Source organism: Phacochoerus africanus, chromosome 12 (genome assembly GCF_016906955.1).
Source record: "Phacochoerus africanus isolate WHEZ1 chromosome 12, ROS_Pafr_v1, whole genome shotgun sequence".
NCBI lineage: Eukaryota > Metazoa > Chordata > Mammalia > Artiodactyla > Suidae > Phacochoerus > Phacochoerus africanus.
The window spans coordinates 19,769,456-19,796,757 of NC_062555.1; the positions used below are offsets into that span (position 1 = coordinate 19,769,456).

Sequence of the window (27,302 nt, forward strand, 5' to 3'; positions counted from 1 at the left end):
TCAACCCCAGCAGATGCTCACAGACAAACAAAAACACAATACCTCGTACTCCACCATGGCTTTCTTCATACTTTCCACATCAAAGATCATCTTGATGAGTTCCTGCACTGCCTTGGGCAGCCTGGATTTGGTGCCAGGGTTTACTGTCAGCTTCTTCACTGCCTCTTCATCCTTTAGGGAAAAGGAACACTGGGAAGAGCTGCAAGGAAACAACCCAAGCAGAGCAGTGGGGGTGGCATCTGGGGCTTGAGAGGCAGAGAAAAGATCCAGGACAGACGGCTGCCGGCACCAAAAGGCTGGGTGTTAATCAGAAAGATGTGCTATCTGGGAGTTCCCGTTGTGGCTCAAATTGGTTAACAAACCCGACTAAGATCCATGAGGACGAGGGTTTGATCCCTGACTCGTTCAGTGGGTTAAAGATCTTGCGTTGCCGTGAGCTGTGGTACAGCTTGCAAATGTGGCTTGGATCTGGTGTTGCTATGGCTAGCTCCAATTTGACCCCTAGCCTGGGAACCTCCACATGCCGCAGGTACAGCCCTAAAAAGACCAAAAAAAAAAAAGATTTGCTATCTGGTGATACACAGGGAAATGGTCAAGCTACAAATGCAGATCATAGGAAATTATTAGGAAATAATCTGAGAAGTTCCCTGGTGGCTCAGGCCACTGCTGTGGTGGTATAGGTTTGTTCCCTGGCCTGGCAACCTTCACATGCAACAACAACAACAAAGACTAAAACCTGTGACCTAATGGAGCGTGTCAAGTCACCACAGTTCTACCTTCGTGATGAAACAAGTCGCATTATGTACGATGAACCATAGGTTCAGACAAGAAATGTCACCTGGAATCTATGAACCAGGTTGTGCTTAAGGAGCAACTTGGCCTCTGTTCTTTATTGCTTTCATGTTACGTTACACTGATTCATTTCTGCACAACCAACCTGGCCCTCTTGGGATAAATCCCACCCAGTCATGGTGTCTAAGTCCTCATGTGTTGCTATTCAGTCTGTCAGTATTTTGTTGAGGACTTTGCATCTATACCCAGATGGATCTCCTTCTGTCCTTTTCTTGTGACGTCTCTGTTGTCAGGGGAATACTGGCCTCATAGAATGAGCTGGAAAGTGTTTCTTCCTCCTCTGTTTTTTGAAGAATTTATGAAGGACCAATATTAATTCTTTAAATGTTTGGTAGAATTCACCAATGATGCCATTTGATCCATGGTATGTCTTTTTTTTTTTTTTTTCTGGTAATGGTCACCATTTTATTCTTTATGAAGGAGAAGGTAGATGGTATACACTCAGTTGCTTTTGCTCTTTTTTTGTCAATTTCTTTTTTGTGATGATCGTTGTACGACTATAAATGTAATAAAATTCATTGAGTTAAAAAAATAAAAGAAAAGAAATTGACTTTTTTTTTTGCTTTGTTCTTTTTAGGGCCACACCAGCAGCATATGGAGATTCCCAGGCTGGGGGTCAAATTAGGAGTTGCAGCTGCTGGCCTACACCACAGCCACAGCAACATGGGATCTGAGCCACATCAGCGACCTACACCACAGCTCACGGCAACGCTGGATCCTTAACCCACTGAACAAGGCCAGGGACTGAACCTGTGTCCTCATGGATGCTAGCTGGATTCGTTTCCGCTGAGCCCCGATGGGAACTCCGACACGGTATGTCTTTTTAAAGAACAAGGTGTCCCTTTCTTTCATGAGAACCAGACAGTATAAGAAGATTAAGTGATTACCTGGCCATAGTCAATCTCCAGAGGGTAGAACTTCTTGGGATACTTTGTGAAGTTTTTGGAGTGCCAGGCATTCCCGGTTTTCTCTTCATATAATTTCATAAAATGATCAATGGCATCCTCCTTGGATGGCATCTGCTCCAGTTTGTTACTACCAATTACAGTGCCCACACGGCCCCAGGACCTGAATATCCAGTACCTGTGGGGGGAAGAGGAGGAGTACCAAATAGATGCAAATTTGTGAGTCAGCTGGTCACATACCAGGATGAGTTTCCCTTCCTGGCCATTTCCCTCAAGTGAGAAAGAACTGAAAACACCCCAAAATATTGATGATGGGCACAGAGGAACCAAAGGAACAGCTATTACAATAAAGGACCTTTACTTTTTATTAAACTGAGGGTTACAGGAAGTTCCTGTTGTGGCTCAGTGGGTTGTGAACCCGACTAGTACCCCTGAGGATGCGGGTTCAATCCCTGGCCTCACTCAGTGGGTTAAGGATCTGACATTGCTGTGAGCTAAGGTGTAGGTCACAGATGTGGCTCAGATCTGGCTGTGGCTATGGCTGTGGCACAGACCAGCAGCTGCAGTTCCAATTCAACCCCTAGCCTAGGAACTTCCATATGCTGCAGGTGTGGACGTAAAGGGGGGCGGGAGGAAAGACAATTTGGGGCTTCTTGCTGGTTTTCTGGGCTATTGTATATAAATTCATAGATACTAGGTGGGTTCGTGGCCCACTGAGCCATGACGGGAACTACTGTTTTTCTTTTTTTCAAGCAAACCCAGACCCCTTGGTAACAGAGGAGTCTTTGGTAACATGAATGAGGAAGGACAGCAAGACTGTCCGGGGGCGTCGGCCTCTTCCCTCCCTCACTGAAGGCCTCATGAGGGGCACACCCGTGTTCTCCGTGGGGCGGTTGGTCCCCCCATGCTGGGAGACCAGGGTATCGGGGGAGGTGGAGACTCCTCTGGATGATCCTCCCCCAAGGACACACCTGCTCTCCTTGTCATCCTCCAGGAGCTGCAGCTTGTAATAGGAGTTGGTTCCCTTGACAATATCCACCAGGCCGAGTGTGGCACTGAAGACCTTCCCGCCTTTCTCCAGGACGTGGGCCGAGTGTTCCAGACCTGTCACAGACACGGGTCCTGGGATCCTGCCCCCTCGGGGGGAAGGGGGTCTGCAGGTGTTCCTGGGACAGGGGAGGATGGGGTGTGGCCTGCTTGCTCACTCCCCTCTCCTTACCAGAATCGGGGTCCACGGCTGCTCCTCCTTTAAGAGTTAATTTCATTCTTTTTTCAGATTTGTTGGCACCTGGGGAAGAGATAGAGAAATAGAGATATTACATTTAAAAAAAGAGTTCCCGGAGTTCCCGTCGTGGCACAGTGGTTAACGAACCCGACTAGGAACCATGAGGTGGCAGGTTCGGTCTCTGCCCTTGCTCAGTGGGTTAACGATCCGGCGTTGCCGTGAGCTGTGGTGTAGGTTGCAGACATGGCTCGGATCCCGCATTGCTGTGGCTCTGGCGTAGGCTGGCGGCTACAGCTCCGATTCAACCCCTAGCCTGGGAACCTCCATATGCCGCAGGAGCGGCCCAAGAAATAGAAACAACAACAACAACAACAACCAACAATAACAACAAAGGACAAAAAAAAAAAAAAAAAGGAGTTCCCTTTGTGGCTCAGTGGTAATGAACCTGACTAGTATCCATAAGGATGGGGGTTGGATCCCTGGCCTCGCTCAGTGGGTTAAGGATCCTGCGGTGCCGTGAGCGGTGGTGTAGGTCGGCAGCTGCAGTTCCCATTTGACTTCTAGCCTGGGAATTTCCATATGCTGTAGGTGCGGCCCTAAAAGGCAAAAAAAAAAAAAAAAAAAAGGACAGGAAGAGTGGTGGCTCAGCAGGTTAAGGAACTGGCGTCATCACTGCTGTGCCAGGTTCCATCCCTGGCTCCAGAACTTGGGCATGCTGCAAGTGTGACCAAAACAAACAAAACACAAAAAACCACCCAGAAGAGCACAGTATCCACGCACAACCTCCCACCACCCCCAAAGTAACAAACTGGGAAAATTGGTGTGGGCCACACTGGACAGACCCCCTCGGGGCAGAGGGAGAGGCTGTGCTTGGGCGGGGCTGGCGGGATGGGGCCGCTGGGGCCTCACCTTCCTCCTTGACGGTGCCCTTGCTCTTCTTGGGGAGTGCACCCCCCGACTTCCCTTTGGGGGCCACGGCTTCCACAGGTTCGGCCTTCACCTCAGCCTTCATTTCGGCCCCCCAGGGGGACAGGATGTGGGTGCAGAGCAGCTCCTGAAGGCTCTTGGTCGAGGCCGAGACGTCCTGGAGGAAATCCTCGGATACCACGCGGACATTCGCTTCTTTCACTTCCTCCATCTTCTTACTCATCTTGTCCACCTCCTCTGTTCACATCAGAAGGGAAAAAACCTTCAATGTCCATTACTGGAATCGCCATTTACTGGGTACTTCCCCACACTTCTCCCCCTCAGTGCTCCCTTCCTTCAAAACCGAGTGCTGGGGGGCCTTTTTCTCTTTTTTGCTTTTTAGGGCTGCACTCGCAGCCTATGGAGGTTCCCAGGCTAGGGGTTGAATCAGAGCTGTAGCTGCCGGCCTACACCACAGCCACAGCAACGCCAGATCCGAGCCACGTCTACAATCTACACCACAGCTCATAGCAAAGCCGGATCCTTAACCCACTGAGCGAGGCCAGGGATTGAACCTGCATCCTCATGGATACTAGTTTCCACTAAGCCATGATGGAACTCCTTAGGGGGCTTTTTTCATTTCCATAAACGTCACCCACTGGCAACAGGCCCCTTTGCTAGGTGTTATGAGTGCGTGAGGGCTGCGTTCTGCAAGGAAATGGTAACAGGACCTCCTGAGAAAAGGAAGTCAGAGCCCCAGAAGAGCGGTGCACTGTTTCTGGTCTTGGGGACATGTAATGGTCACCAGCATCATCAGCCTGCAGAGCAACCTGTGCGCCTTTGCTTAACCCTGCGTTTCCCAGACATACTTAAACTGGGAACTTTTGCTTTGGCAGCAAACCTACCAACATCTTGGGGAACAGTGCTAGGTGACAAGAACAGCGGGCTAGTCTTTCGCTGGGAGTTTTACACACGTGAATCTGCACCACGACACGGGGCTGCAACACCCAGGATGAGTGCTGACACCTTCCCTGAGAACCCCGGCAATGCTGGCAATGTGACATTTTTTGGGTCCCTGGCTGTCAGACCCACTTCCCCTCATTTAATCCTCAACACCATCACGAGACAGCCCATGTTCCCTTGGGCCCCCGGGCGGATTAAACTCACTCTTGGTGCTGACGCACAGGGAGGCCTTGCTGGCCGTCCCTGTCAACTTCCCCCCGAGTTTCTCGATCGCGGCCTTCACTTCATCCTTGTTCCGGGAGAGTTTCCCAAGAGTCAGGATCTTCATGTTGGATAACGGCTTGTCTGCGATGGGAGAAGGGGCTCGTGAGGCGGGGCTGCTGCCCTGGAGGGGGAGGGATGGGACAGGAAACCAGGCAGCAAGCTCCCAGGACTGGCCACAAGGCCCTCACACAGCCTCGCAGCCTCTCGGATCTGGGAGAAGGGGGTCTCCATAGGGGAAAGTCTACATAAGCAGAAGAAGAGAGCCAGAGCAGAGGACAGCTCAGCAAACTGCACCCAGCCCTCAGCGCAGAAAGGACGGGCCAGGGAGAAGCCGGGTACTGATGCTGCTTCACAAACGGGCTGAGAGCAGAGGTGGCTGGAGGCCCCGGGTCTGCTCCATAGGCAGGTGGAGGAGGACCAGGAGGCCGGTCACGGTCACAGGAACTCCCAAGTCCCTCTAGTATTCTTTCCCTGCCCCATGTCTAAAAGCAAACTATAGCTCTCATTCGATAATTATTAACCCATTACAAAAGTCAGACTTGTCCACGACAGTCACTGAAAGCTTTGGTCAGTGTGATCACAACCGAGCAGAAATAATGGATTCGGGCAAAAAGATCCCTGGCATTTTAGGCGCCCAGCGCAGCCTCCAGGCCAGAGAGCCCTGGGATAGCGGTCAGTCTCCTGTGTGTGGAAAATGGGCACGAACAGAGCTGGTGACACATTTCCAGAGGAAGAGATACTATGGGGAGAAGTCCTTTAAGCTGTTCCCATGAGGGCAAATGAACAGTGACACCCATAGGGTTTAAGTGGAAGCTGGCGGCGGTCTTCACAACGAACAGAATCACCTGGCTCTAGGAGTTCCTGTTGTGGCTCAGCGGGTTAAGGACCCAGCGTTGCTGTGGCTGTGGTGGAGGCTGGCAGCTGCTGCTCTGATTCGACCCCTAGTCTGAGAACCTCCCTGGGCCACAGGTTCGACCCTAAAATAAAAAGACCAATAAATAAATAAAGAAATAAACAAGGAAAAAAGGAATCACCCGGTTGTGACCTGCAAGCGAGGTAGGGAGCCCACTACGTGTGCTCCTGGCCCCAGGCTGCTGAGAGCAGGGGTGCGCTGTGGACGAGAAACCTCACCCTCCATCCATCACACTGGCCTTGACCACCAGACTCCACCATGTGCCGGAGTGAAAAAGACAGCAGGTCTCTTCTGCCAGAAAAGCACGAACTGATGTCACTGTCTTGGTTGGCAGGGAGGACTGCCTGCGGGGACTGACCAGTAACTTGCTCTGTGGGCAACACGTACAGCAGGTCTCTGGACTCAAGAAACCAAGCATCTCTCCGAGCTGGGCATGGGCGCCCTGAAGCAGGACCGTGAGGCCTGGATGATGCTCTGCAGTGCAGGGCTGGACAGGCTACTCTAACTGTCCCTGCAGGCAAGGCTGTCCCCCTGGCCTTACTCAGAAGCCTCCACCCCAGCCCCACCCCTGCTTGATGTGGGCTGGGGGAAGAAGGGCAGGGCTTCCTCACAGGATGAGCCAACCAAGAACTCAGACAGACACCCTTCTTCACCTTAAGATCAGGGCCCCAGCCCTACTCCGCCCGGAGCTGTACCTGGTGGGGCCGAGGAGTTCACAGCGGTGGGTGCTGAGGCTGCGGGGGGTGGGGGTGCTGTGGCCACAGGGGCGCTGGCCTCGGGGGGGAATATACGGTCCTGTTTTTTGATCTTCAATTTCTTGAGGTAAGCGATTTCTCGGAATTCCTGAAGAATGTGTGTTTTGGTTAGCTATGTATAGTTATTTCTCCCTTGAATAAAAAGAATCTCTCTTTTTTTCCTCCTTATAATGAAGAATAGCAAATATACTTTAATAAAAAGAAATTAAAAAAAAAACAATAAAGAATAAGAAAATATGGGGTGTTCCTGTCATGGCTCAGCAGTAAAGAACCCAACTAGTATCCATGAGGTTGTGGATTCAATTACTGGCCTCGCTCAGTGCGTTAAGGATCTGGCGTTGCCATGAGCTGTGGTATAGGCCGACAGCTGCAGCTCCAATCCAACCCCTAGGCTGGGCACTTCCTTCCATATGCCGTTGAGTGTGGCCCTAAAAAACAAAACAAAGCAAAAAAAAAAAGGAAAATATGAAGCCTGTAGTATGAAATACAGTATTACTACTGATAAGTTACTTAGTTCTAGTGCTTCTACATTTGTAAGAGTGCTGGTACTGTGAAGCTTTAAGAGAAAAAATATTTTCCTTAAAAACAAATAAAAAAGAGTTCCCACTGTAGCTCAGCGGAAACAAATATCTGACTTGTATCCAAGAAAATGCAGGTTCAATCCCTGGCCTCATTCAGTGCATTAAGGATCCGGCGTGGCTGTGGCTGTGGCACAGGCCAGTGGCTACAGCTCTGGTTCAATCCCTAGTCTGGGAACCTCCAATTGCTGTGGGTGCGGCCCTAAAAAGACAAAACAAAAGAACAAAAGACCCCCCCCACACACCAACCAGTGGATAATCTGGTCAGGGAACCCCTGTTGGAACCTGATTACAACTTCCCAGGCCTCATTCTCAACTGGTTCCCCTCAAGAGCCAACAGGCCTCTCTCTGGGGTCATAAGCTCGTCCCACGACCCCAAGCCCACCCCCCCACCCCCCACCCCCGATTCTTCCCCCCCTTCACCGCTGCCACACACACACTGGAGAAAGATCACTGCCTGAAAGGACATCAGGCTCATTCCCTTCCCTTCCTAGAAGGGGTGTAGGGAGCCCAGTCAAGATCAGCATTCAGTACCAATTCTGTATCGCAGGTCGTTCAGAGCAGGCCCCATGATCCCCCCTGCCCCTACTCACCTTTGGGGTCACCCACTCCTTCCGGTTAGGCGTCTGTGTCTTGACCATGCACTTGGTCCAGGCAGTGACGTCCCCAGTACAGTAGTAGGCATCGCTCTTGAAGACCAGCTGGCCTGAGCATTCCTCGCAGGGAAGAAGGGCGCCGAACACCATGCCGTCGGCCACTCGGTCCAAGATCTGGAGCCAGTGAGAAAGCACGTCAGGGGGGGGAGGAGCAGCTACAGCGGAGGATGTTACCAATGTGGGATGAAGAGTCTGCCTTGACCTCACACACTAAGAAAGGGAGGGACTGCCCTGAGGTCTCTAACCATCCCGACAGCTGGAGCTTGGCCTCTGGGTCTTTAAGAGCCCTGATTTCCACGCATGGAATGTTCCTGCAGCTCCCCTGCCCCAGCGATGTAGACAAAGGGAGAGCCCAGAGCATCCACGGTTTCTGCACAAGGAACAGCACCCACCTCCCCTTCAGAGAGCGGGCAGGGCCTGCAGGGAAAACGGCCCTCGGCGCATCAGGGTAGAAGGTGGCAGAGAGGGTGCCTTGGGCCAGTTTGTGGCACAAACACATGAGGCAGGGGTCCAGCCCACCTCAGTCCTCGAGCACCTGCCCCTTCCTGCCCCCGGAAATGGCAACCTTGATGGCGATGACCATGCAACACAACTGTGGAATTTCACTCCCAATTAATACCAGCAGGTGTTCAACCGGAGGGCCTCCCACACGCCACCGGGACAGTCACCACACACGGCCTGGCCGCTTGGCTCGCGGTTCCCTTAACGCAAAGGCAGCTCACCGCCGACTCCCCGGAGGGCACTTGCTGCTTGTTGAAGATGAGCAGCTCTTTCAGGTCATTGGTTGAACACACTTTCTTTAGCTCGTCCTTGATATTCCAGATCAGGTCGTTCTGGGCCTGTGCACAAGATCCAGCAGCTGAGAGACAGCTCTTCTCAAAGGAAGAATCCTGGAGCTCCCATCGTGGTGCAGTGGAAACAATCTGACCAGCATCCGTGAGGATGCAGGTTCGATCCCTGGCCTCGCTCAGTGGGTTAAGGATCTGGTGATGCTGCAAGCTGCGGCGTAGTTCACAGATGCAGCATGGATCTGGTGTGGCTGCGGTGTCAGCCGGCAGCTGCAGCCCTGATTTGACCCCTAGTCTGGGAACTTCCATATGCCAAGGGTGTGGCCCTAAAAACAGACAGCATTTTCTGGTTAATCATTTTTACTTTGTTCTGACACACGTGTAACCAACACGGTGAGGATTCTGGTCAATGACTGCTGATCTAATGGGCAGTTTTCTCCTTTTACTACACGCCTATTTCTCTTTTCAACAAAAGGGTTTCATTAAAAAATATCGAACAACTTTACTTCTTCGAGCCACCGTGCTAAGAACTTTGGCATCCCTGACTTCAATATACGGAATCAATCATGCAAGTGGTCCTACAGGTCTGGGACTCAGTGAAGCATCATGTGGCTGAAGCACGAAGAGCCCATCCCAGCACAAGGCTGCTGAGGGGGAACAGATGGCCCAGCTCTCGTTGAGCCAGGCCACTGGTCTGCTCAGAGCCCACTGTGAGTACTTCCACCTAAGAACTGTTTCTTCGGGAGGACGGAAGAAAACCTGGGGGACAAACTAGGCTATTTAACAACAGCTATCCATTTGAAAATTTCTTTTTTTTTTTGGCCGCAACCATGGCACATGGAAGTTCCCAGGCAGCTGAGATCTGAGCCACAGCTATGGCAAGGCTGAAGCAAATCCTTAACCTGCTGCATCACACTGGAACTTCCTTCATGTGGGACTTTTGAAGGTCTTGGTGAGCAGGACATATGCACATCCTTGAACTTTCTTCCCAAAATGAGAAAGAGAGGGGAGAGAGAACCAGCAGAGCGACGCTCAGCTCTGGACTCACCTTGAGGGCCTTTTCGAGCTTACTCTCCTTGTCCTTTTCTTTTTTAGATTTCTTCTTGGCCACTCCATCCACTCCATCTACCTCGTCACCTTTTCTCTTTCTGAAAGACACAGGGCATGAGACAAAGAACCAGAGCCATTGAAACCCTGAAAGCCAAGGACTCAGGTGACACAGCATCCTAACGCTATTTTTATACCGCTAGGCCAGACTCCCACCCCACCATGTGCACTGGGTCCCTCAGGAGCTCTGCTCAGGCAGTGTTGGCTGCTGACTTCATCCCTTTCAGGTCACTCTGTCACCAGGAGGGGGCAGCGGGTCGACCCAGAGCCTTGGAACACCCCAGCCCAGCACCCAGGGCTCAGATCTGATGCCAAAACTCCATGTATCTCTTGGTACAGACAAGATGGCCTAGAAGGTTTGGCAGGGGCTTTCTAGAGGTGAGACCTCAGCTGGGGGAGGCGGGGTAGAGGGGCTCACAAAATGATAAAGCATAAGTGCCAGGCGCTGAGCCTTTCAAGATAAGATACCGGGATGCCCCTGAGGCTGGGAAGCTGTCAGTGGGAGGCTGTGCTGCTGTCGAAAAGCCCAAACAATGAAGAAAAGGGAACCCTTCTCCACTGCTGGTAGGAATGTAAGTTGCTACAACCATTATGGAACAGTACAGAGGTACCTCAGAAAACTAAATATAAAACTACCATATGACCCAGCAATCCCACTTTGGACATATATCCAGACAGAACTTTCACTGAAAAAGAAACATGCAACTAACTGTGTTCATTGAAGCACTATTCACAATAGCCAACAACCTATTGGAAACAACCCCAATGTCCACCGACAAATGAATGGATTAGGAAAATGTGGTATATATACACAATGGAATACTACTAAGCCATAAAAAAGAACAAAATAATGCCATCTGCAGCAACATGGATGGAACTAGAGACTCTCATACTAAGTGAAATAAGTCAGAAAGAGAAAGACAAATACCATATGATACCATTCATATCTGGGATCTAATATATGGCACAAAGGAACCTTTCCACAGAAAAGAAACTCATGGACTTGGAGAACAGACTTGTGGTTGCCAAGAAGGAGGGGGAGGGAGTTGGGTGGACCGGCAGTTTGGGGCTAATAGATGAAAACTATTGCCTTTGGAGTGGATAAGCAATGAGATCCTGCTGTATAGCACAGGGAATTCTATCTAGTCACTTGTGACAGAACATGATGGAAGAAAATGTGAGAAAAAGATTATGTATATATATATATATGTATGTATGACTGGGTCACTTTGCTGTACAGTAGAAACTGACAGAACACTGTAAATCAACTATAACAGAAAAAATAAAAATCATTAAAAAAATAAATAAAAGGAGTTTAAATAAACAAATAAATAAAACAAATCTGACTAGGGACCATGAGGTTGCGTTTGATCCCTGGCCTCCATCAGTGGGTTAAGGATCCAGCGTTGCCATGAGCTGTGGTGTAGGTCACAGAATCGGCTCGGATCCCATGTTGCTGTGGCTGTGGTATAGGCTGGCAGCTACAGCTCTGATTTGACCCCTAGCCTGGGAACCTCTATAAGCCTTGGGTGTGGCCCTAAAAAGACAAAAAAAAGCAAACAAACCAATAAATAAAAGCCCAAACAAGAAGCAACAGTCTAGGTGCTGCTCACCTATGTGCCTGAGCTGGGTTTGCAAACACTGCTGACCAAGTTCAGCAGTATCATGCTGAGAAAGGGCATGGAGGGTCTAAGACCAGGGCGGGTCAGCCTTGGTGGCAAAGACATGATCAGCCATCACACAGGATTGAAATCAATTCATAAAAACAGAAAAAAGCATACCATCTTTCTTCTGGGCCCCGTGGAAAAGGCTTAGCGTGGTGCCCGGCACACTCAAAGCGCTCACTCAATTCCCACTGTGGCTGTGGCACAAATGTGATCTTGTGCATTCCTACACCTACACCACGTGCCAGCGCGCCCTCGGGGTGTCTAAGTCTACAAGCCTCGCTTTCTAGTTTTCCTACACATTAGAGCCCTGCCTGCTGCGCACTCAGTGCGTGCGTTCTGAGCTGAGACAGTGCATGAAGGCTGCTTGAGGATGGGGTGGTGGGGTCCCCTCGATCCTCATGCAGCGCAGCCCTGCCACGCCCCAAGCAACTCTAGACTGGGGCCGAGGGGCCAGCAGAGGAACACAAGAAAGAAGTGCCTCAGACTCAACACCATGACCGTGAAAAGCCATATGGCATCCTGAACTCTCAACCAGGGAAGTCCTCATCCACTGCCACCCCCCTGCCCCCATTTAAAAACAGTCAAGAATCCCTACCACCACTCTCAGAGACCCAGACCCACAGGGACACATCCACAGGAGGACACCGTGGTGATGGGGAAGTGGGTCGGGCAGGGGTCAGAGAAAAGGCGGTGGTGGACGCTGGCCAGGGGGACGCTCAGCTGGCTTGGCAGAGGAGTCTCCAAGTGTGTGAAGGGCTGTGTCGGGGGCAGGCCTTGAAACAGACCACCAGGGGCTGCAGAAGGGCACACTGCAGGCCCCAGGGACTTCCCTGCCGCGCCGCCCCCACTGCTTTCTGATGGGCAGCAAGGGGAACACAGCCACAGGAGTGTACCGGGGACCCATGGACCGACCCCACCCCCACGGCCCTCCTCCCACCCTTCACTCTTGATGCCCGGGAGCTGCTTCTTCAGCGCTTCTTTGTCCTCTGCGGTGAGGAGGCTGAAGCCCTTAAGCTGGCTGGCGCTGTACTCGGGCCGGAAGCCCAGCTCCTCCCGGTTCTGAACAAAGCAGTTTGGGTGGTACCAGCGGTCGATCATGCCCAGCTGGGGCTTCTCGGGGTCCAGCATCTTCTTGGACAGGCGCACCTGGCCCTGTGGGAAAATCCACAGAGACAAGGAAGGATGGTAAACATCAGGGGGCTTGGGGGTGACCAGGGCCCCCAGGTCCATGCCCAGAACAAAGGGCTGGATAGGGTGGGGCTGCTGTTGGGAGGTTTGGGCTCTTCTACGCCACCAAGGATTGTGTGACCCTCAATCTTAACGGGGGTCAAGTCCAACTAGCTACGTAGCTAGCTAGCTGCCTGGGCAAGTGAGGAAGAGACAGCATTGCCTCAGAATGCTCTGCTGACCTGGCGTGGGCACGAAGCCACCTGGGATGCTGAGCTGCCGCAGGCTGCACCGAGCCAGGGCAGGACCTGGTTCCAGCAGGGATTGCCAAAAATCCCCCCAACCCAGACTCTCAAGCCTCTTTACACATGTGAAGGCCCCTAAAAAGCAGTAGTAAGAGTTCCTGTTGTGGCTCAAGGGGTTAAGAACTAGGATCCATGAGGACGTGGATTCGATCCCTGGCCTCGCTCAATGGGTTAAGGATGCAGCATAGCCATGAGCTGTGGTGTAGGTGGCAAATGCGGCTCAGATTGGACCCCTAGCCTGGGAACCTTCCTCCATATGCCTTGATTTTGGCCCTAAAAAGACCAAAGAAAAGGGGGGGGCAGTAACAAACCTGTAAGCTAGTCCTGCTCAGGTTCACAATTCTCAGCCCTGACACTCCTACTGAGTTTTGCGCCTGTGCATCCCAGAGGGGAAGGCTCGGAGCAGGGGGACCAACACTTCCCCACTGCCGGCTGAGCAGCATTCAGCAGTCTCTGGCACTCCCTCTGGGCATTAACTTTCGCCTCAGGTTCTTATGGCTGGAGTAGACCTAGCCATTTCATCTGTGTCCTTTCTAAAGACCCACTGACTCAGCTCAATTTCCTGTACAATACTCTGAGGAGGTAGAAACCTCCAATCGATGCCTGAAATTAATCAACCAGAGTGTTTACCAAAGACCAGAGGATCTTGGGTAATAAGGCCAGAGGGCACAGGCCCACTTTCCACCTGTCTCCCCACTGCTCAGAGGACCGAACATGTCACCCAACCAGCTGTCATCCTTCAGGGACAAGCGCTGGGAGGAAGGGGTGTTTAAGGAAGTCCCTGATCAAGTGGAAGAGACCTGGAGGCTGGTACCAGGAACATTCTCCTTAAACTTAATCCCACCAAACGCGACCAACAGTTCCCCACAGCCACTGAGGGGTCCAGAAGAGACCCCATGTGTCAATGTTTTCCAAATTCTCCCAGGACTCCCAAGAGTGGTGGCAGTGACATACATGAGGACAGGACCATGAATAGTCAGGGTCAGATCTGCCCAGAAGTCACTGCCACCTCCTGTCTTTATGGAGACCTTCACTTTATTCATCCTTTTTTTTTTTTTTTTCTTTTTCAGCCGATGCTCGGCATACGGAGTTCTCAGGCCAGAGATCAGATCTGAGCCACAGTTGCAGCAATGCTGGATCCTTAACCCACTGGGCCGGGCCAGGGATCCAACCTGCATTCCAGTGCTCCCAAGATGCCAATGATCCCTTTGTGCCACAGCGGGAAGTCCCATCTTCACTTTATTTTTAACCACTCATGTTAAGCCAGGACTGAAAGCCCCTATTTTTTCTTTTTCTATTTTTTTTTTGCTTTTTATAGCCACACCTGCAGCATATGGAAGTTCCCAGGCTAGCGGTTGAATCAGAGCTGCAGCTGCCGACCTACACCAGAGCCACAGCAACACCAGATCTGAACCATGTCTGCAACCTACACCGCAGCTCATGGCAACACCGGTCCTTAACCCACTGAGTGAGGACAGGGATGGAACCCGCATCCTCATGGTCACCAGTCAGGTTAGTTACTGCTGAGCCATGACGGGAACGCCTATTTTTACTTTTCTTTTGAGATATGCCATGACATCCAACGTCAGAAATCCCCGAAGTCCGTATGTGAAGCCCCAGGTGCTCACTCACCTTCTCGATCTTCTCCATGCAGCCCTTGCACGTGCTTCTGTTGGACTTGGCATACTCGGCCGCGAAGTCACCCAGCGTCTTCTCCGCCTTGCTGCCAACCCCATCTTGGCCTTTGCCTGAAGAATCAAAGGCACCACACTCAAATCAACAGCCTTGGTGTGGCTCCAGAGTCCCTGACCTCTGCCTCTACCTCCTGGGGCTCCTCTACCATGACACCTTAGGTTTGGGGCGACCACAGTTGGTCCATCTCATCTACGCTTGTTTCCAACCATTGTGGGTGCCTAAGAGAGCTTTTCTGGCAATAACATAAAAACCTTCTGTCAGTCTTCTGGTAACAGTACAGTGTTAGCTGCTGGGGGTCCCACCCCCTTCTCTTCATTCCCCCTGTAGCCCAGTCCCTCACATTTTTTTCTTTCTGGCCACACCTGTGGCATATGGAGGTTCTCAGGCTAGGGGTCAAATTGGACCTACGGCAGCTAGCCTACACCACAGCCACGTGGGATGGGAGCCGTATCTGCGACCTACACCACAACTCACAGCAATACCAGATACTTTAACCCACTGAGCAAAGCCAGGCATTGAACCTGCGTCCTCATGGATATTACTCAGATATGTTTCCGCTGAACTACAGCAGGAACTCCCCTGGAAAACTTATTAAGTGCTTACTATGAAAGGCTTGTACCATACTAAAGTCTAACTCTGCCTTCTAATTTCCATTACACTTTCATTTATTAAAGTTAAATGCTGAGTTGGAGTTCCCGTCGTGACGCAGCAGAAATGAGTCTGACTAGGAACTATGAAGTTGTGGGGTCGATCCCTGGACTCACTCAGTGGCTCCGATCTCTGTGGCTGTGGCATAAGCAGGCAGCTGTAGCTCTGATTAGACCCCTAGCCTGGGAATTTCCATATGCTGTGAATGAGGTCCCCCTCCCCCCCAAAAACCCCCATATAAACAAAAAACAAAGAAAAGTGGTGGGGGGGGGGTGCTAAAAAAAAAAAGAAAAGAAAAATCTCAGGGGAAATTGGCCAAACATTTGGGAAAAGCTAGATTCTTTTCTTTTTTCTTTTTTTTTTTGCTATTTCTTGGGCCGCTCCTGCGGCATATGGAGATTCCCAGGCTAGGGGTCTAATCGGAGCTGTAGCCATCAGCCTACACCAGAGCCACAGCAACTCGTCTGCAACCTACACCACAGCTCACGGCAACGCCGGATGGTTAACCACTGAGCAAGGGCAGGGACCGAACCGGCAACCTCATGGTTCCTAGTCGGATTCGTTAACCACTGCGCCACAATGGGAACTCCCTAGATTCTTTTCTTATAAATTCCAAGGCTGAATGCTTCTCTCCCAAGAGCAACAATAAGACAAGCCTGGCTTCTCTTACCACTTCTATTTAACACTGTATTGAAGGTTTTAGTAAGTGCATCAAGGCAAGAAAAAGAGAAGTTTAAGTTTAGAAAAGAACAACTAGAACCATCTCTATTTGTAGGGGACATGATTGTAACTGGGATTATCCTTAGGAATCTACAAAAAAGCTCCTAATACCATCAAGTGAAGTGAGCAGATTTGCAAAGCACAAAGTTAGTGCAAAATATTTCTATATGCTAGCAATAAACATATTGGAAAAAAACACAAGTTTCCGCTGTGGCGCAGCAGGAATGAAATCTGACTAGGAACCACGAGGTTCTGAGTTCGATCCCTGGCCTTACTCAGTGGGTTAAGGATCTGGCGTTGCCATGAGCTGTGGTGCAGGTTGCAGACATGGCTCAGATCTGGTGTTGCTGTAAAAGCTAAACCTACATCTACCAGTCTATCCTAGGCATTTACCCAAGAGAAACCAGAGCACTTGCATTTATGTACACAAGTGTACATAGCAGCTATACTTGTAACAGTCTGTTAACAACCTAAGTCACCAACAGGAGAATGGATAAACAAATTGTAATAATACTCAAACAGAGGAGGGACTACTCCTCAATACTTAAAAAAGAACTGATGACATTTAAGACAACCTGAATGGGTCTCATGGATGTTACGCTGAGTGGAAGCAGCTAACCAGAGAAAGACACTGCTCCCTTTTTTCCAAAACTCAAAATCAATTGCACAGGGATAGAAATCAGAACAGTGGTTACCTTGTTGAAGGGAGGATAACTCGGAAACGGTCTAATGGACCTATGTGGGGTTGGGGGTAGCATTTTTTTTTTTTTTTTTGGTTTTTAGGGCCGCACCTGTGGTATATGGAAGTTCCCAGGCTAAGGGTCAAATCAGAGCTGTAGCCACCAACCTACACCATAGCCATAGCAACACAGGATCCAAGCCACATGTACGACCCACACCACAGGCCAGGGATCAAACCCGCATCCTCATAGATTCTAGTCGGGTTTGTTAAGAGCTGAGCCACGAAGAGAACCCCTGGTAGCAAAATTTGATGGGGTGAATGTTGGATGTGCAAAGGCATTTGTCCAAACTTGCTGAACTGTACATATTAAGTTTGTGCCTGTAACTGTATGCACATTATTTTTTAAATTCTGGATGAGAGATTTTAAAATACCAAAAGTGGATACTGTAAATGAGAAGACAGGTATGACAAGAACATTTAGTCAGAGATGACACTTTGATGTGACAAAACATACAATAAAGATATCTAGAAGAAAAATGTGAAACTAGGAAAAATATTTGCAAACACGTGAGACTGAGAATGAGCATCTTCTACATTTCATTAAGAAAAGACAAAATACCTTAAAAAAACGAGGCAAGGACACATACACACAGCAAAGTAACACAAATGACTGATCAACAAACACATGACAAAATGTTCCACCTCAGTAAAAGGAAAACGAAAAGGAACGAAAATACTCAGGAGAGTTCCCATCATGGCTCAGTGGAAATGAATCTAACCAGTATTCATGAGGATGCAGGTTCGATCCCTGGCCTCACAGTGGGTTAAGGCTCTGGCATTGCAGTGAGCTGTGGTGTAGGTCAGACTTGGCTTGGATCCCACGTTGCTGTGGCTGTGACGTAGGCCAGCAGCTACAGCCCCAATTCGACCCCTAGTCTGGGAATCTCCATGTGCTACAGGTACGGCCCTAAAAAGACAAAAAGAAAAAGAAAAAGAAAACACTTAGCGATGGTGTGGACATGGAGATGTGGGTCCATCGCACATCACTGGTACCGCGGTCACCACCTTTCTGACAGGTAATGTGGCCTTCAAACAGCTCAGCTCTTTTGGCAGTAATTCCCCCTCTTGGAATTACAGAATCAACTGGACAGGTGCCCCAGGATATACAAGAAATCTGCAGCAGCTCTATTTATAATAGAGCTAAATGGGTCAGAGTCTAGTCTAAAAAGCAAGAGTCTGGACTTGAATCCTGGCTCAGGCCTTTACCACTGGTGTAACCTTGGACCAGTTACCTCAACCTCTAAGTTATCTTAGTTCCTCAACAGTAAAACTGATTAAAGGACTGGTGCAAGGATTCAGTGAAATTAATGCATGTCAAATATGCACAAAATCTAGCAAGACCTTAATAAATGAATACTACAGACCTTTAAAAACCATGATGGAAATTTGTAACTTTTAACGTCAATAGAGTAAATATTAAGTTGTAGAACGCAACAGCCAGGGCACCAGGGAAATGCAAATCAAACCCACAATAGATACTACTTCAAACTATTAGGATGGGTCTTACTACTAATATTGTTGTTATTTTTGGCCTCACCCGAAGAAGGTCCTGGGCCAGGAGCCGAACCTGAGCCACAGTAGAGACAACACCCAATTCTTTAACCGCTAGGCCACCAGGGAATTCCAAGGATGGGTATTATTTAGGAAAAAAACTTCAAAACCAAAACAAACCCAAACTCAGAAAATAAAAGTATCAATAAGGATGTGGAGAAATCAGACCCCTGTGTGCTGCTGGCAGGGATGGATAATCATGCAGCTGTTGCTAGAAACAGCACTGCAGTTTATACAAATAATGAAACATGGAATTCCTACATGATCCAGCACTTAATTCCACTTCTGGGTATATGCACAAGAGAACAGGAAGCAGGGCCTGGAACAGAGATTTGTATACCAATGTTCACGGCAGCATTCTTCTTTTTTTTTTTTTGTCTTTTTGCCATTTCTTGGGCTGCTCCCGTGGCATATGGGGGTTCCCAGGCTAGGGGTCGAATTGGAGCCATAGCCACAGGCCTACGCCAGAGCCACAGCAACTCGGGACCCAAGCTGCGTCTGTAACCTACACCACAGCTCACGGCAACGCTGGATCCTTAACCCACTGAGCAAGGCCAGGGATCGAACCGGCAACCTCATGGTTCTTAGATTTGTTAACCACTGAGCCACGATGGGAACCCCGGCAGCCTTCTTTACAATCACTAAAAGGGAGAAAGGAGAAACAACCCAAATGTCCATCAGTGAATGAAAGGACAAACAAGAGAATATTATTCTAGCCGTAAAAGAGAGTATTATTCAGCCTTAAAAAAAGCACACCAGGAGTTCCCGTTGTGGCGCAGTGGTTAACGAATCCGACTAGGAACCATGAGGTTGCGGGTTCGGTCCCTGCCCTTGCTCAGTGGGTTAACGATCTGGCGTTGCCGTGAGCTGTGGTGTAGGTTGCAGACGCGGCTCGGATCCCGCGTTGCTGTGGCTCTGGTGTAGGCCGGTGGCTACAGCTCCGATTCGACCCCTAGCCTGGGAACCTCCATATGCCGCGGGAGCGGCCCAAGAAATAGCAACAACAACAACAACAACAACAACAACAACAACAAAAAGACAAAAGACAAAAAAAAAGAAAAAAAAGCCCACCACACGTGAGAACTGTGAAGACATTAAGCTGAGTGATATGTCAGACACAAAAGGACAAATATCATATGATTCCACTCACATGAGGTACTTAGAAGCAGTCAAATTCATAGAGACAGAAATTAACAGTGGTCGTCAGAGACTGGTGGGGGGAGAAATGGGAAGTTATCGTTGAATGGGCGTGGGGTGTCCATCTGCGAAGATGAGCAAGTTTTGGAGATGGATGGTGGGGATGGTTGCCTAACCATGGGAATGAATGCACTTAGGACTGAAATGTACCGGCAAAACCGTGGAGACAGCAAAAGCATCCTCGGTTGCCAGGGGTTGGGAAAGGGAGAGGCCAATGGGTAGAATGCAGGGGAATTTTAAGGCAGTGAAAAATATTTCTGTACGATATTATAAAAATGGATTATGTATTGTTGCTCTTTTGTCCAAACCCACATAAAATCTCTACCACCACGAGTTACGGCTAATGGAAACTATGGACTTTGGGTGATGTTGACATCAATGTAGGTTCAGCGATTGCAACAAGTGGACCATCAGCTGAGGGATGTTGCTGATGCTGCAGGCCATGCCTCTGTGGGGGCCAGCAGCATATGGGAACTCTCTGCTTTATTTTGCTGTGAACCTACAACTATTCTATAAAACAAAGTCTATTAAAACAGCCACAACACATTTAAAAGCTACATCGGAAGCATCTGGAGAAATAAAATACCCTACATCAGAATGACACTGGGTCACTGGGTGCTGCTAAAACAAGAAAGGGTGAACCGAAGGACCTTGCTTCTGTTCTCTTGGGAAAGGCCCCTCGCCCGTGCAGCTTCGGGGCTGGGGGGCGACACCAACCTTCCCCTGATGTGCACACACCTGTCACTCCTCCAGCCTCCGCCGTCTTCTTGACTTTCTGCTGGTCGTCCCACCGGAGCTCGGAGAACCCGTCCACCTCGATGTCAGGGTGCCGGATGGCGTGGCCGACCTTCCAGAAGCAGGAGAAGTGGTACCAGTGCGGGACTTTCCCATCGAACATGGGCGACTAGAAGGGCGGGGTCAGAGGAGGAAGAGAGGGGTGAGCCTCAGGTCTGGCCCTGGGACCCCAACATCCTAACCCATTTGCTTAACTGTAAACCCACGACAGCCTCCTCATCCCCACCTGGAGGGGGAAAAGCTGTAAAGGGACAGCAACGGCCCCACCTTAGGATGGGGACCCGGACCACCCTCAGATGGATGGGGGCGGGGCGGGGGGGCATTTCAGCTCAGAACTCCGTGGGGGCACAGGAGATGCAAGGCCCCATCTCACCAGGGTCCCTGTGGCCTGGAGGGCTCCGTGCACTTAGAACAACACGGGAATGAGTCCCACATAAGGCGCCAGGCCAAGCAAACATGTCAGAGAAAAGTGTCACGCTTTGAAGCAGCCAAGTGAATGTGTGCAAGGAGTGACTTCTCTAAGGAGAGGAAACGGGTAGGCCACCCCCACCCCAACAACTGGGAGGTCCGGCCACATTCAGTCCCTGCTGCCCTTCAAGACAAGCCATCCCGGGACACCTGCAACTGCCTCTGGGGACCCAGCACCCCCACTTCACGGCTGCAGGGGGGGGGGTGTCACACAGGCAGCAAGTGACTCAGCTCCAACTTGAACCTGCGACCACTGTTGGTTCCCCTACACTGCTCCACACCGCTTGGCAGGAAGGGGTACTTCACACAAACGGTTCTGACCGAAGCAAGGCAAGCCCCAAACACCTGCTCTGATGGAACATAAAGCTCCACGTCAAGAGGCTGGCATAAAGCTACTACAACAGCGTTAAAAATAAACTCCAGGCAGGATGGAGTGGGGGACAGGGGAAGTCTCCCAACGACCTTCTGCTAGGTGTGGGGCCTCACGCTGCAGTGTTAAATAAAATGCAGGGTTAATGAGGCTGGGAGCAAAACTGCACTTCCTCGGGCCCCCCAAGACCCTCTTCCACAGTCCCCCAGAGTTAAGATTATTTGCTCAATGTCTGTCCTGCATGGGGTGAGAAGCTCCTGGAGGACCACGGGGCCTCTCTTGGCAGGAAACGGCAATTCCTGCTCCTGGCAGTGGTCAAAAAGTGTCTGTGGAGTCTGGAGGGAAAAGGAGGGAGGGATGGAGTAAGTCCTGCTGTGGAAAAGAGGCTCCCTCCCAACCTAAACAAAACACAGCCCCCCCGCCCCTCCCATAACAAATGGCCATTTTCAGAGTAGACTTGGGTCCTGGCTCAGACTTTATCAAGGCAGCCTCAAGCATCTTGACGTCCTGTTATAACATCTGCAGTGGCCTTGACCTGGCTCTCTCTGCCTTGGTACTCCTGTCTAAGCCTCCTCTTAAGTGCAAAGGGGAGAGGGCGGCTTGGTGGCTTTCCCCCGAGTGGAACTCATGGCCATGGCATTTCTTCCTGACTGGGCTGGGGCCCCACAGGCCTGTCAGAACTCCCAGCACAAGCTCACGGGATGTTAGGGCCCCCATGCTCCCTGCAAGAACCCTTGACCAAGACCAGGCTTTATTTGTGAACTCAGGACTGAGACCCCTATGGGAGGAAGGGAACTAGACCAAGGTCACGAGACGACCGACTGCACTTGGGAGCCACCACACTTGAGCCAGGAGCAGAAGCTTTGGCTGCATACTCGGCACACGTGAGCACCTACCAGGCCCCAGGGGCCTCACCAGCCACCCAGTCAGCTTCCTGAGAAACTGCCCACACCACAGCTGGCCTACCCCCCAAAGAACAGAACCACAGAGCACCAGGCTGTCTGCCTGCCTCAGGCCATCCCAAGAAGGGCCCATCACAGCTCCTCCCAGTCCAAAGGCTGGAAGGCACAGAGCCTCCCTGGAGGCTGCCCCAGGGCCCGCCAGCTAAAGTATCAGGTACTCCAGACTCCAACTGCCCATACAAATGTAAAAGAAGGAATTCCAATCCACAGGGGAGTGGGGTGGGGGTGGGGGTGGGGGTGGTGAAGAAAGGCTTCTTTCTTTCTCTCTGGCCTTCAGCAGCTCAGCCAAGACTAAAGTTATATTCTGAATGAAAACTCCACCTCCCATTACAATTAGAAAAAAACCACACGAACTCCCCAGCTCCCCCTTTTCAGCCACCCCTCAACAAATAGAACTCGTGGGTCAGGGACCAGGCTAGAGCTGAAGCTGCGGGAATGCTGGATCCTTAACCCACTGTGCCAGGTCGGGGATCAAACCTGTGTCCTAGCACTCCCAAGAGGCCACCAATCCTTTGCGCCACAGCAGGAGCTCCACCACATTAACTCTGAATACTAATTCTTTCTTTGAGGTAAGCAGAAGGAGGGCCCAGAAACCCCGACTTTATCATTTTTTAAAAATTTTTATTGCAGTACAGTTAATTTACAAGGCTATGGTTACTTGGGCTGCTGCTAGATTTGATTTGGTTCAGGAAATGATGACTCAGGAGACAGAGCCAACCCTCCTCTTCATGCCTCACTGGCATCCTTGCCTCGGTACACTGGCTGGACTGAGGCTTTCTGTCTGTCCTTCCCAATAGAACAGGGGCTTCTCTGGCTGTCGGTGAAGCCTTAGGGATGTCCCTTTCTCAGACTAACATTTCAAAATGCACGATAAAATACACAGGCTCACAGAGGAAATCGATTACATTGAAATAATTATCAAAACATTAAAAAAAGTTTACTGGGATATAATAATCCATGAGCTTCAAACATCAAACAACAAAATACAGTTAAGTACCCACTTTAATAACTACTGCAATTTTCTAATGATGAGTGTAGGTGGTAAATTTTTGAGAAACCCCCAACAGCTGTATGAAAATAACTAGCCTTGATGACAAAAACCCCAGGTACTGCTAATTCGCCTTTGCTCTGTTGCTTCTGTTCCTAACTGGAGGAAGCAGTGGATTGTAATGAAAGACTACAGGGATGCCAGGGATGCACATGCTTTTTTTTTTCATCTAAACTCATGGACTTACTTCCTGAATTCTACCTGCCATCCCAAAGACTCTAGGTAAAGAACCCCTGCACTATCGGGAGCTTCTTAAGATCAGTGGCCCAAACATTAGGGTAAAATGAAAAGACGCCCCATAGGAGATAAGAGCTCTTCAGATGATAGGTCTTGTCTCCTCTTCCTTCCTCAACTTCCTGTTACTTCTGTGGCAAAGCTCCCACCCTGGGCATATGACGCCTAGTGCACAGCTCCATCAGGTGGCACCTACCCCTGTACAGCAACATTTACCAGTCTTCAGCCCTGTAACCCAACTGGAAGCTCCCAGGAGTGGAGTCTCTCCTTCTGCCCCTAGTACCTAACACAACACCTGGAACCTACCAGGTGCTCAGCAAGTATTTACTGAATGAAGAAGTATTGTGTGCCGGGTACTTAGCTAGGTGGCCCTGAGGACACCAGGGTGACAACCCCAGTCCCTGCCCAGTTATGAAATGAGATCGCCTAAGCACACTTGGTACCCACTCCCCTCCACCCCAAAGCCAGCAGTGCTCTCTGGTCGTTTCTAAAAATGAACTGGGGAGTTCCCACTGTGGCTCAGCGAAAAGGAATCTGACTGGTAACCGTGAGGACACAGGTTTGATCCTTGGCTTTGATCAGTGGGTTAAGGATCTGGCGTTGCCGTGAGCAGTGGTGTAGGTCGCAGACCAGCTTGGATTTGGTGTTGCTGTGGCTGTGGTGTAGGCCGGTGGCTACAGCTCTGATTCCACCCCTAGTCTGGGAATCTTCATATGCCACAGGTGGAGCCCTAAAAAGAACAACAAACAAACAAACAAAACATGAAAATTGGGAGTTCTGTCATGGCTCAGGGATAAGGAACCTGACTAGTATCCATGAGGACACAGGTTCAATCCCTAGCCTCACTCACTGGGTTAAGGATCTGGCGTTGCTGTGAGCTGTGGTGTAGGCCGGAAGCTGCACCCCTAGCCTGGGAACTTCCATATGTCAAGGATGTGGCCCTAAAAATACGGGGGGGGGGGGGGAACACAACAACACAAACTGCCTCTCGGAGGGAAGGAAAAATCAAGCTACTGGGACCTTGAGGTCCAGATAAACACCTCATTCCAACAGCCTCTGGCCATCTCTGGAGGCCTCGGGGACCACCAGAGGGATTTCCCTAATCAGCCAATAAATCCAGATAAGGAACCCCTGGAGCCATTCTTACTCAAATCGGATTAGCTGCAAGTGCATCAAGTCTGCGAAGTTGGAAAGTTTGGGGAAAAGGTTATTTTAAACCACAAATTAAGCTCGAAGAGGGAGCACCGTACTGAAACGACACCGACTTGCATAGCTTTGCATAATTTTAAAAAATGAGAGTGAGCGAATGTAGAAGATTGTCAAAAATAGCTTAAAAAAAAAAAAAAAACCCCTCACTTGCCAGTCGCCACCACGAATATAAGATAAAAATCTTCCAGCGCAATGTAGGTCAAAACCAAACTAACTTCCAGAGACCACGCGTACATTTTCTTTCCAAGGCGAATAGCAATAACACAAACAAGAACAGCACCACCCCGGAATAAGGATAAAAGCAGCTCCTTATTTTTTACAAAATAAAAGGCACCACCAGCTCCACACCGTATTTCCCGGGCTTTTCCAGCAACATCAGCAAAACCTTCCGGAAGAGTCCACCCGGCGGGCCACACGCCGGGTGGAGCGGCAGCAGCAGCGCCCGCAGGCCCAGCGCGGGCTCCGAGCGGCCGGCCTGGCCCGCGGCTCTGGGCCAGCCCTCCCCCAACCCTCCCCGGACGCGTGGAAGCCCCCGCCGCGCACAAAGCGGCCTCTCAGCCCGCACCTGCACCATGATGGCCATCCGGAGCGAGTCCTTGGGGATGCTCTCGCTGCATTTCTTGCAGGAGGCGCGCCCACTCTTAGCATACTCGACCCGATAGAGCTTGTCCGATGACTCCGCCATCCTCCTCCCTGTGCCGATGCAGCTCCCGAAGCCTGACGCTGCGACCTGCAGACACGCAACCGCAACCGCCGCCGCCGCCGCCTTGCTTGCCCGTCTCCTCCCAGCAGGGCCCCAGTGCCCAGAGCCGCCGCCGCCGCCGCCAAGCACGCCGCGCCGACCACCCGCCGCTCCCGATAGATTGCTGATGCCTGGCGGGGGGGCACGCCCCGCCACCCGCGTTCACGGGGCGGGGCCGCCGGCGCGCACGCCCCCTGCGGGCTGGGGGCGGCATTTCCCTAGCGCTTGCTGCTGCCGCGTGAGCGAGGCGGAGCTGCTGGGGGTCCAGGCTGGCTGGAGCTCCGCCTGTAGCTCTTTGGCGGGGCCGGCCGCAGTGCTCTTAATCATTTGTCCCCAGGAACACTTACGTGCTCTTATAACTAAACCCACCCCTGTCCCCTTTTAATAAGTGTGCCCTCTCTCCCTGGAGGCGAACAGGTCTGGGAGGCGCTGGGCTGGTTCCACCTGGGCAGGTTCTAACTGCAATCTGCAGGCCGTGGGTACTGAAAACTAACTGAAATCTAGCATTTTTCACTATGAATTTTAATGCATGAGTACAGATTCTGGGACTCCTGTGACTTTCTCAGCAACAATCATCAGAGACTTTTTTTTGGTCTTTTTGCGATTTCTTGGGTCGCTCTCGGTACATATGGAGGTTCCCAGGCTAGGGGTCCACCGGCCTACGGCAGAGCCACAGCAACGCGGGATCCAAGCCGCGCCTGCGACCTACACCACAGTTCACTGCAACGCCGGATCCTTAACCCACTGAGGGAGGCCAGGGATTGAACCCACAACCTCTTGGTTCCTAGTCGAATTCGTTAACCACTGCACCATAATGGTAACTCCCCAAAGACGTTTTCATATCACTTTATGATTGTTGGAGAGCACTCAACATCAAGCTCATCACCACTTAAGTTGCCGTAGTTAAGAGACCTGCTTACCTATTTCCACTGTGGCACAGTCTGTTAAGGAGTTGCTGCAGCTGCAGCATAGGTGGCAGCTGCGACTGGGATTCCATCCCGGGCCAGAACTTCCATAAAAAACAAAACCTGTTGCTGCTAGATCTTGTTACTTAATGGAGAATTATATTTTAATATAACTAGTTTCTTTTAAAGTTCTATGCATTTTATTTTATTCATTTAAAACATCATTATAATGGAGTGTGTTGTATTTGAGAATATTCAGTTCTGCTATAGAGACAAGAAAAAGAAACAGGATGAAACAAACTTGTTAAATAGAGAAGAAAGCTAGTAGCTTATGAGAGATGGATATTGATTAAGCAAGTAGGTTGTGAGACATAGGTAAGAACCTGTTTTGCTTTGTTTTGGGGTGTTTTTTTGCCCATGGGAATTGGAATGTGGAATTTCTAGGGCCAGGGATCAAACCGCACCACAGCAGTGACCAGAGCCACTGCAGTGATAATGCCGCATCCTTAACCCACTATGCCACAGGGGAACTCCAGCAAGAATCTTAAGTAGTGAGCTGTTAGATATGTTGATGGCGAATAGAGTAAGTGAAGTATGTAATAGAACAAATCAAAGAATTTTAGTAACCAAATCAAAGGCTATGATCATTCAACCTCTGCGTTGACAATTATGTCATCCCTAAAGGCCAGTCATGGGTGATGACACTGTGGTTCCATGGCTTCCATATCCTCTGCCCAAGAACTGCAGGTAAAACCAGTGTCTGGAGTTCCTGTCATGGCTCAGCAGAAACGAATCTGACTAGTATACATGAGGACGCAGGTTCGAACCCTGGCCTTGCCAAGTGGGTTAAGGATCTGGCGTTGCCCTGAGCCATGGTGTAGGCTGCAGATGAGGCTGGAATCTGGTGTTGCTGTGGCTGTGGCTGTGGCTGTGGCTACAGCTCCAATCCACCCTAGCCTGGGAAC

At 50.4% G+C, this 27,302-nt stretch overlaps 1 protein-coding gene across 1 annotated transcript in view; it reads right to left on the minus strand.

Annotated features, from left to right (window-relative positions):
* The window catches only part of PARP1 (poly(ADP-ribose) polymerase 1), a 38,312-nt gene extending 12,762 nt beyond the window's left edge, over positions 1–25,550 (minus strand). The window contains exons 1-14 of the mRNA XM_047754788.1: positions 25,256–25,550; positions 20,343–20,508; positions 14,684–14,799; positions 12,517–12,731; positions 9,854–9,953; positions 8,740–8,856; positions 7,955–8,131; positions 6,724–6,871; positions 5,056–5,196; positions 3,892–4,146; positions 2,977–3,045; positions 2,729–2,861; positions 1,740–1,935; positions 43–171 (exon numbers count right to left, since the gene is read on the minus strand). Coding sequence (XP_047610744.1) covers positions 43–171; positions 1,740–1,935; positions 2,729–2,861; positions 2,977–3,045; positions 3,892–4,146; positions 5,056–5,196; positions 6,724–6,871; positions 7,955–8,131; positions 8,740–8,856; positions 9,854–9,953; positions 12,517–12,731; positions 14,684–14,799; positions 20,343–20,508; positions 25,256–25,375 — 2,082 coding nt within the window. The 5' untranslated portion in view covers positions 25,376–25,550. The remainder of the gene's footprint in view (positions 1–42; positions 172–1,739; positions 1,936–2,728; positions 2,862–2,976; positions 3,046–3,891; positions 4,147–5,055; positions 5,197–6,723; positions 6,872–7,954; positions 8,132–8,739; positions 8,857–9,853; positions 9,954–12,516; positions 12,732–14,683; positions 14,800–20,342; positions 20,509–25,255) is intronic.
* Between the last annotated feature and the right edge of the window lie 1,752 nt (positions 25,551–27,302).